Raw genomic sequence first — 9,920 nt, 5'->3', positions numbered from 1 at the left:
CTTATCCAAAATACTTCATATAGGGCTCGTTGGATGCGGAATTACGTTAACTTTCAATTACTAACTTCAGAATTACGGTAACTTTATTCGTTTGTAAAATATTTCATTTGTTATAAACATTAATTAATTAATTAATTAATAACTCAAAAACTTTAAAAGATCCCACTCTGAAAATTACATGTTTTGTAGGAAATTAGTCAAGCTTTCCATTGAGATAGTTAAAAATAATTTTAAAAAATCCGATTTTGAGATAAACGTAAATTAACATTTTGACCTTGAATTTCAAGGTCAAATGTTATTTAAAAAAAAAAATTTTTATTAACAGCGTGTAGCTCGTCAAAAAAGCTTCAAAAATCATTATATATATGTTAACTTTTATGCATTCTACTTATAAATATTGTACATTGAAAAAAATTTTTTTTTTCAAAAGTCAAAAATTAAAAACGTTGTAATTCAAAAACTATTTTATTAAATTCAATAATAATTGATTTTTAGACTTTCACCAACAATAACAACATTTTAGAAAAGTATGGATTAAATTCGAGAACTTTTAATTTTTTGTTCGGACATTTCAGGAATTTTGCCTCATATATAATATAAATTTTTTTTTTTATTGCATTTAGAATAATTTATGGTAAATTAATATTCATTTGATATTAATTTGTCGAAAATTCACATGAGCATGAGTTAAACAATACTTATTAAATTTCCATTTGTTGAGGAAATAATTAAGTATTGTTTTTGAATTAATTTCAATGCAGTCTGTATTTAGTGGATATATGAATAGAGTATAGGTATTGGATATATCGTTGCCTTCATTGGTGTAAATATGCGAAACATATTAATGTTTATTGTCTCAATATTGAAAATTTATTGAATACCGCTCAACATGAATGTTAATATGATTTCAATAGCATTTAATTTTGAATTTAGTATATGTTTTATGTGTTAAGTATTTGAGAAGCAGAGACACTACACGAGAAAAGGGACCTTATGGTTTAAAAAAAAATTTAGGTTATGTTTAATTTTTGAAGCGAAAATACACAAAAAGAGTGTCACTAAACATAACCTAAAAATTTCTTTACAATAAGGTCCTTTTTCTCGTGAAGCGTCACATAAAGGTTTAAAATGAAAATTTCTATTCAAAACTCCTATAATTGGAACAATATTCAAATTATAAAACCCATAACGGATATTTTAAAATGAACTGCTACCATTTTTCCCTATGCATAATCCTTTCATCCTTTAAGACACTTTTCCTGAGGCTATTTTTCTGGCAGATCCTCCAATTAACACTCAAGGTTTAAAGAAGTGTCAGGACTTTAGTATACATAATAAAAGTAACCTCTCTTAAATGTTAAATTCGTCAAGAGAGAGAGAGAAGGAAAGAGAAAGAAAAAAAAATAATAAAAACGTGCGGGTGCGGTTCACCACTTTAGTGTTTTGAAGAAGAGAAGAGTATATGTGTACCTTCATTTCTGTGGAGAACCGAGCGAACCGAACCAGTACGAACTTGTACGAACACGTACGAAGTTTGATCCGAGCGGGAATGGCATTCTCCCCGCCACAGTTGAAAATCGGCCAGCGTGACGTTACGACGTATATGCAAGCGTAGTAGTGAAGTTAAAGAACAAATGTCTTGTCACACCTAGTTTTTAAATAACCTCGTTTAGATAAAATTTTCCTTCGTGCGTGTAGTGTTTTTCAAAGTGACATTTTATTGAAATTTGAAAAAAAAAATCCAAAAAGGACTAAAAACGTTTAAAAAAAATTGTGTTTTTCCTCACACATCATGGCAGTCTTTTGGTATCCGGCTGCTGCTGTGATTCTTGTGCTGTTACACCTAACAGGTGAGTGAAAAAAAAAACTTTATACAATCTTAACATGCGTCATTGAATGTTCGATTTTCATGCCTCTTATCCTTATCCGTGTAGAACGGAAAATTTATCTCTCCGGTTTTCCTCTCTCTCTCACTCACTCTCTATAGTCTCGACGCTCCAGCAGGTGGTTGCAGAATGCTTTAAATATTTCCAAGTTTTCAAAGTCAATGGAAACAAGTTGAAAACTCTTTTTTTCTAGAATGTTGATTATTTATTTATTCAATTATAGGGATTTCGAAGAATATTTCATGGTGAGATTTAATCTTTTATTGATAGGAACATTAAAAAAGGGAATTTCGGCAAAGACCGGTTTCGAACGCAGGTAAAATGTGTATTTTGAATAGCGGATTATGTTTGTATGGGGGGGAAAAAGTCAAGGGATTAGCATCGATGTGGAAAATTATTCTCTATTCAAGTTAGTGACATTAATGAGAAAAGATATTTTTTTTTGTGTTCGAAAATTGTAGTTTGAAAATATATCGGTTGATTGTTTGTAAACGGTTAGAGATTTGAATTTTCGCAACCGGCGGCGGCACACTCGAACCTTGGCATTCAAATCTAGACGCGCTTTCTCTCTCTCTTTCTTTCTCACTCTCTTAAAATATACATTTCGCGTTCACCGAATATATCTTTTTTTTTTATTATTTTTCTCTCGGAATCCATCTGTTTTTGCTTTAGATTTTTTAAGTATAAAAATTGACGATATTTTTTCAAAAAATATTTTTTTAATGAATAATCTTCTTGGTGAAAATAATGAATCGAAAATTTTCGATGAAAAGTGGATAAAGTTTATATTTCTATTGGAATGATTTATTGAAATTTATTTGAATCTATTTCTAAAGTTTGCGAGTTTGTTTTGATTTATTTTTAATTATGAGCTTTTCCAATGTTTAGAAACAAAATATTGGTACTTAATAATTAATATTAGAAATAAAATAAATATTAGAGCTCTACATTAATTTAATTTAATGATTTGTAATGTAGCTAAAAAATATTAGAATTTGCGTGTTTCACGCAATTTTGAACTATCTAAATTGTATTTTTATTTGTCCTGTAATTAAAGTAATTGTTGGTAATTAAGGAAATGGAATATCTTTTTTGGAGAATGTTATTTATTTATTATTGACCAATTAGGTCAATTAATAGTAGTATAGTAATTAATAGAGAAATTATAATTTTATCTTTAAAGTTTCCCTTTTTGCCCTAAAAAAAACTGATTCAGTAGAAAATTTATATTTATAGAAATTTTATTGAATCGAATAATATTTATAAAACATTTAAGAATATATAAATACGTATTTTAATTTTTGCATTCTTAATATTCTGAATATTCATCTGAATAAAACCAATATAGTTTCTACATTGGAAAAGTAAATTTTCAAAATATATTTAGATATGCAAAAAAAAATTATTATTTTTAGGAATACTTCTATTTACACTGTAAAACGAAAGGTTTTAATTTAATACTGACTTTAGATACAAAATTGTCATTTGGTTCACACAAAAAACAAATACTGAAACCATTAACATCTTAAAATCAAAATGCCTTAAAACTAGTGTAATTTTAATCTTAAAACTAGATTAAGTCAATTTTAGGACTTAAAATTATACACTCAAGGCTGAAATTCAGTAAAAATGGTTCTAATGTTAACGGTTTTAGTCAAAAGTGAACTGAAAGTAAGTATTATTTTTTAGTGTGTTCTATTTTTATACCTAAAATCGGTACAATGTTAGTACTTTCTTTTTACAGTGTATATTAAAAAAAAAAAATTCATAATTTTGTAATCAAAAAACATTGAAAGAAATATTTTTGATACAAAAATACGTAGAAAATTTTCAATTAAAATAATATTTATGTGCCTGAAGTTCTGAATTTTCAAATGAATGAAATCATTTTTTTTTCGACGGTTTAAAAAAATTACTACAGCAATGATAAATAATGAAGTACATTAATTTAATAAATTATGTATATTTGGATGCAGAAAGCAAATATTTTATAATAAAATTTTGAAGTTAAAAAAGTAGTGATATTTTTCCTTCATTTGAACGCTCAGAAATTCAGGTACATAAAAAAATTAAAATTAATCATAACTTCAAAATTGAAAGAAAATTTCATTTCAAGAACATACATTGAACATATTTTACATTATTATCTAAATAATATAATAATAATAACCCTATATATTTTTAAATAATTGTTAGAATTTGTTATTGTTGAAAAGAGAAATTTATCATCGTCTAGGACAAATGACAAAAAGATAAGGGAGATTATATATCTATAGATATAGATATAGAGAGAGTCTCATCAGGAGAAGAAAGGTTAATGATACCTGCTGCTGCTGGGGTTAGTGACTATTGCACCTGTGACACCGTATAGCCATAAGGACGACGATGATACTTGTGTGTTAGTTTGGAGGGAGGAATTTAATTAATTTGGAGGTGCTTGCTTTGGTGCGTTAGGAGTTAGAACATCCCTATGGGTATACCTATATATACAGTATAGTTCCGTCGCTGATGGAGAAGCAGGTGGTGAGCGTAGAAACAACCTGTTCTCTAAATTATTATCTTAGTTACTTGCCGGTAGAAAATAAACGAAAATGCACCAGACATTTTTCCCGATCTTCATCTCTAAAATATTCCATAAAATGAGTTCCCCCTTAGGGCTATTTAAATGCAAGTCCGCCTCTCTCGTCACAAAAAATGGGAGATTTTTATTACTTTTTCTTTTTTATTTACCATTTTATATATACGAATTTCTGTATCAAATCTTTTCTCATATTTTAGGATTTTATTTTATTATTATCTATTTTTATGAAATTGATCGTTTCTAAATATTTCATTTAAATTTATATCATGTAATTTATTTTTATTTTCTTTGTATATGTAGTTTTTCGATATTTCTCAACAATGACAACAGTGTATGCAATTTTTATTTATATACATTATCGAAACTTGAGAGGGAAATGCGTATTTCCTTTTCTCCAGGAAATGCTTAAAGATTGAAGAAATTTTCAGACGAAGTCTTAGATATTTAAATAAATTAAATATCGATTTTCGAGAAATAATTGAAATTGTTCTTTTTTTCTTTATTTCCATGAAACTCTCTCTTTACTACTTTGAGAATATTATTCAGTGTCAAAGTGTATACGAATGGGTTGTCTGTTATTATGCTCACAGACCTTTTCCTTTTAATCGTTCATCCAGTTCTTATTTACGTAGAAACGGAGGAGTAATTAATTTTAATTAGGGATCTCGTCTCATCAATATGAATCGTTTTCTCGTGTATACTAAATACTATTTCTCTTGGTTGCGTTTTCGAGGGTTCTTCAATCTTTCTTCGTCTTGTTCTCTCTTCTTATTTCCTATACTATATAGAGAGAAACGTGAGTAAATAAAAGAATGTTATTTTCACAAGAGAATCCAGAGATAGAGTAAGAGAGAGAGAGAGAGAGAGAGAGAGAGAGAGAGCAAGTGCAAAAAGGGGTGAATATATTTTAGCATCCATTAAGACACGAAAGATTAGCATAAATCTTGAAAATGAATATTGCCGAAACAATATACAACTCATTAAAAATTTCTCTCCGGTAAATATTATTACAAGACGTTACGGTTTTATTAAATTTTCTTCTTTTGCAATTCTATGAGTAAATGGAAATTCAATTATTATAAAATATCTCCTATTTTTATGTGACTCGAATTTTTAAATGACTGATGAAATTCTAATTCACCGAATTTTTTATTTGTACACGGAAAAAAATTTTCTGTAGAATTTACAGAAACTCCTGCGCCATCTACTGATGTTTCTCCAAATAGAGAAATATGTTGAATCATTGGCATTAAAATCTGTTAATTCTACAAGTTTGAGCTACAGTTCTTAAAACCTGTTGAGTGACCAAATTATGTATACTATATGGGGATAATATATATTTGGTAGAGTATTTCTTATAGGTTATATTTTCCTCCGAATACATTAAATTCGCGGAACATTATTGTATAAATTAGTATAACTTCTATGTAAATAAATTCATCCTTCAATAATTTTCTAACAAAAAAAATGAAGAGCAAGTTTTCAAAACTTATGATAAATCCACTTTTTCTTATGTCGAGAAATTGAAACAAACGGCTTTTCTCACTTAATCACTACAGTTAATTTTAAAATAAAAAATTTGTAATAATTTATTTCTATAATAATGTTTATATACTTAAGACGTTTCCTTTTTAATTAAACTTTCTTGACGACACTATGATAATAATAAAAACACTAAATTCGCCTTAACCTCTCGCACTCAATCGTACTCAGCCTTAGTCGAATCACTACATTGTTTTCGCGCATGCGTTAAATCCTTACAGAAAATATCTGTAGAATTAACAGATTTAGGAACATGTAAAATCTCTAAATCGATGTTAAAGAATTACCAGAACATTTTTTTCCGTGTACGAATTTTAAGACGCTTAATTTTCATTTGTACGAATTTAGAAGCAACTATAAACAAACTGAAAGATTTCGGCGCATTTTTTAAAAATTGACCAATTATAGATTATCAAAAAAATCGTGATTGGTTAATTTTAAAAATTTGGCTTCTTAAAAATTATTGCACAAAATAATAACATAACTTTTTCATTCTAGATTTGAAAAATATACAAATCTTGACTATTCCGTTATTTTTTGACATGACAGTGATTCCTCACTTCGCTTCATTAATTGTTGCAACAGAATGTTAGCCAAGAACGTCAGGTAAATCTTTCTCGAAACTGTTAATGACTTAACGTTTTACACTGATTGTGAGCTAAATTCGATTTTCTAGAAATAAAACTTGATTTTTAATTTACGACAGAAACCGCTATGTTCCTCTCATCTCTCAAGTGCCTATAGGTTCATTTTTTTTTAAATCGTAAATCTTCATAAACGTTTCCTTGGAAAGCAGCGCATTTTTTTTCTCTCTTTAAATTATATTTTCTTCAGTTCGTAAAATGTATACAGAATTCAAACTTGAAACCCCGCGGTTTCAGTACCGCTTGGTCATTAACGGAAGTCGTGTATAGAGAAAAAATTTTTTTTTTTTTTTTTTTTTTTTTTAAGGGAAAAAAGGCTGCTCGTGTCACGCCTCAGAAAGTGACTTGAGGATAAAGAGAGAGAAAATTGTCGACTGGGAAAAAAAAAAGTTTAGTAAGAGCAAACGTTGTTTTCCCCCTCCCTCTCATTCACCTGCTGCTGCTGCTGCTGAGGCGTCGAGATGCACCTTACTCTTAAGAGCCTCTCCTCTGTTACGTCTAACAATAGATTGAGGTTCTTCCGACTCCCTGTAACCGCGAAAGGGGACCCGAGAAATAAGTTACCTGAGTGTTACCCTCTCTTTTGTATATATGCATACCAGCCTGCTGCCAAGGACTCTCCATGAATCTTTGGTTGAGACGAAACGATCTACATATAGATACCTGTTTGTAAAATGTAGCAAAAGAGAATTTTTTTTTTTTTTTTTTTGCTCTTTTGACAAACTATCTTTCGTCGAATGCTGGAATGTCGATTAGCGTGACAAACAGTACACGAGAATTGGCGACTCAATCTTCTTCTCTTTAGGTGTCTTTACACGCTTCTTTTAACGTTTCAGCATCTCTTTTATCTTCTTACCTTGTGATTTATGGAAAAAGGCGAACCAAAAGAAAGTTTCTCTTCCAATAATCTTCAATTATTTGTTAGCGCAAGGTTATATATGCGTTTGAATAAAAAAAAAAAGAAAACTTTTATTTCGAATTCCTTTGTGATTAATTTTTCAATTATCGGTTATTATTGCAAGGTTGTCTGCACAATTGTATGCTTGTACTTTTATGTCCGTTCAACGTAATCTCGTAATTTTTTTTCAATATCGAATTAGGAATTTTTAGGTGTATTTTATGAATTAGTTAAAAATAACTCATAGAAAATTATGGCTGATTTGTTTCATTAATTAGTAAAAAAAACTAATTAGTCCGTTTTCAGGATAAATTTAATGAGAGTTTAAAGGTAGTAGATAAATTCTGCGTCTGCGCAGAATGTTTTGTCTGCGCAGACGCAGAATATACATATCTACTGCCTTTAATCTTTCGGAAGATTAAATTTATCCACACGGTGAAAACATGCTCTTATTACTAAAAGTAACTAATTATTAGTAAAATAATTATTGAAATTCATTAATACATTTATATTTGTTAGCAAAAATTGTGACTTGGCCTTTGAAGAATTATTCACCAGTTTTTTTTTTCTGATTTTTTCCTTTTCTGTGTTTTACTTGGTTTTTACGCAATATTTACCCATCTCCTTATTATACTTTTTTTCTCGCCTGGTGACCTTTCTTTCTTTTTTTTTTTTTTTTCTATTAAAAAAAGCGTGCTTGCTCACTAGTTCGTAATTCATAAAAGAGTAAAGAGGGGAACATGAACCGTTTCCTGGGCCGTTTCACTTTCAAACGCAAACCCAGGCGACGAGCCATGAACATTCAATAATACTAAGAGATCTGGAAAATATTTTTTAAAAAAATAAAAAAGAAAATGAATGTATATATTTTTTTTTTATATGAAAAATATTTGTGGAATTTAATTTTTTTGCAAAAGGTATATATATATATGTGGTATTTAGAAAATTATATGTAATTACTGTAATTAACTAAGAGACTATGTAATAGAAGACTAGGTTTCCCAGGCATTTTAGAAAACTGGTTTTCTCTCAGATTTACCATTTGTAATTAATTTTTTCTTTTTTTTTTTTAATATTATTGTTAATGATTCGAAACAGGTCTATATCATCATAGGAAAAAAATATATTATACTTTAATAACGCCCCTTTTACTCTATAATAGTCACTAATTTCGAACACATTATATTTTAAATGTTTATCCTTAGGGGCTGTAATTAAATTTTACAGCATATTTTGTTACGAACATTTATTTTTGAATACAGTAATTGTTTGATTATCGAAGCGATCTATAGATTAAAAAAAATGCTTCTTATCGTTAAATCAATGAAATGACTACAATAAAGTCGTCATTTTCCAAAATTAAAAAAATTGAACAGAATTTTATATTATAAATTATTTACAATTTAATTTTTTCAAAAATCAAAAAATAAGAAATTATTAAATAAAAAAAAGTCGTTTTATTATTGAATGGACATTTTTTAAAATATTGTTCTTTTTTTGTTACAGGTATGTAAACATTTTTCTACCATTTTCGATAAACGTCTTCTCGAATTAATGAAATACATCTGGTGAGTTTTTAAAAATTTTGTTTGACAAATTTAAGAAATAAATTTAAAAAAAATAGAAAAATAGAATAGAAAAAAAAAACCTTTAATTTTTTCAAAAAAAGGGTCGATATTATTTTTACACAAAAATTTTCGTGACAATTGTCATAAATTATACAATTGGTGATAATGTTCTTCAATTTATATTTATATTTAAATCTTGTCAATCAAGGAGTTAATGTATTTTTAACATTCAATTTTATTTATATCAAATTTTAATATTCATCTTTATTGGGGAATAAAATCTACTGATTTTTTGTCAAAAAATAATTTATCCCTTTAGAAATAAAAATTTTTAACTTAAATAATCTTTATGTCAAAACTGTCATAACCAATTAGTTGAATATTTAAAAACATATATGAATGGATTTATTTATAAAATTTTACTTTGTATGATAGTTTGATGATGACTTTTTAAAAATCAAAACATTTCTTTTTTGATAATTTTAGTTTAAAATTTTTATATAATTTCTGATACATTCTAAAAAAAACTTATATAGTTAACGTTTGTGAAATTCACAATATTTATGGTCAACGATTTAAATAAAATATATATTTAGTTGTATTATTTATAATTTATATGAAAATTATTATTTTTATCTAAAATTTTTTAATAACCAACAATTTTTGAATAAAAATAATTTGTAAACAAAAAATTATTTTCGAGATGAAAAAAAATATTTTTTTTTAATCGTTGATCATAACGTTGTGAATTTTACCAACGTTATTTATTGTTATATTCAAACTTTAATACTGAATTATTGA

At 27.5% G+C, this 9,920-nt stretch overlaps 1 protein-coding gene across 5 annotated transcripts in view; it reads left to right on the top strand.

Annotated features, from left to right (window-relative positions):
• Positions 1-1,549: 1,549 nt before the first annotated feature.
• Positions 1,550-9,920, top strand: part of LOC127279288 (fasciclin-2) — a 100,327-nt gene continuing 91,956 nt past the window's right edge. For all 5 annotated transcript variants that reach the window (XM_051301559.1, XM_051301558.1, XM_051301560.1 and 2 more), the window contains exon 1: positions 1,550-1,850. In XM_051301559.1, the coding sequence (XP_051157516.1) occupies positions 1,793-1,850 (58 nt within the window). In that variant the 5' untranslated portion in view covers positions 1,550-1,792. The remainder of the gene's footprint in view (positions 1,851-9,920) is intronic.

The sequence above is a fragment of the Leptopilina boulardi genome, unplaced genomic scaffold (genome assembly GCF_019393585.1).
Source record: "Leptopilina boulardi isolate dan_hultmark-lab unplaced genomic scaffold, ZJU_Lbou_2.1 LbouV2_214, whole genome shotgun sequence".
NCBI lineage: Eukaryota > Metazoa > Arthropoda > Insecta > Hymenoptera > Figitidae > Leptopilina > Leptopilina boulardi.
This window is presented reverse-complemented; position numbering and strand designations above follow the sequence as displayed.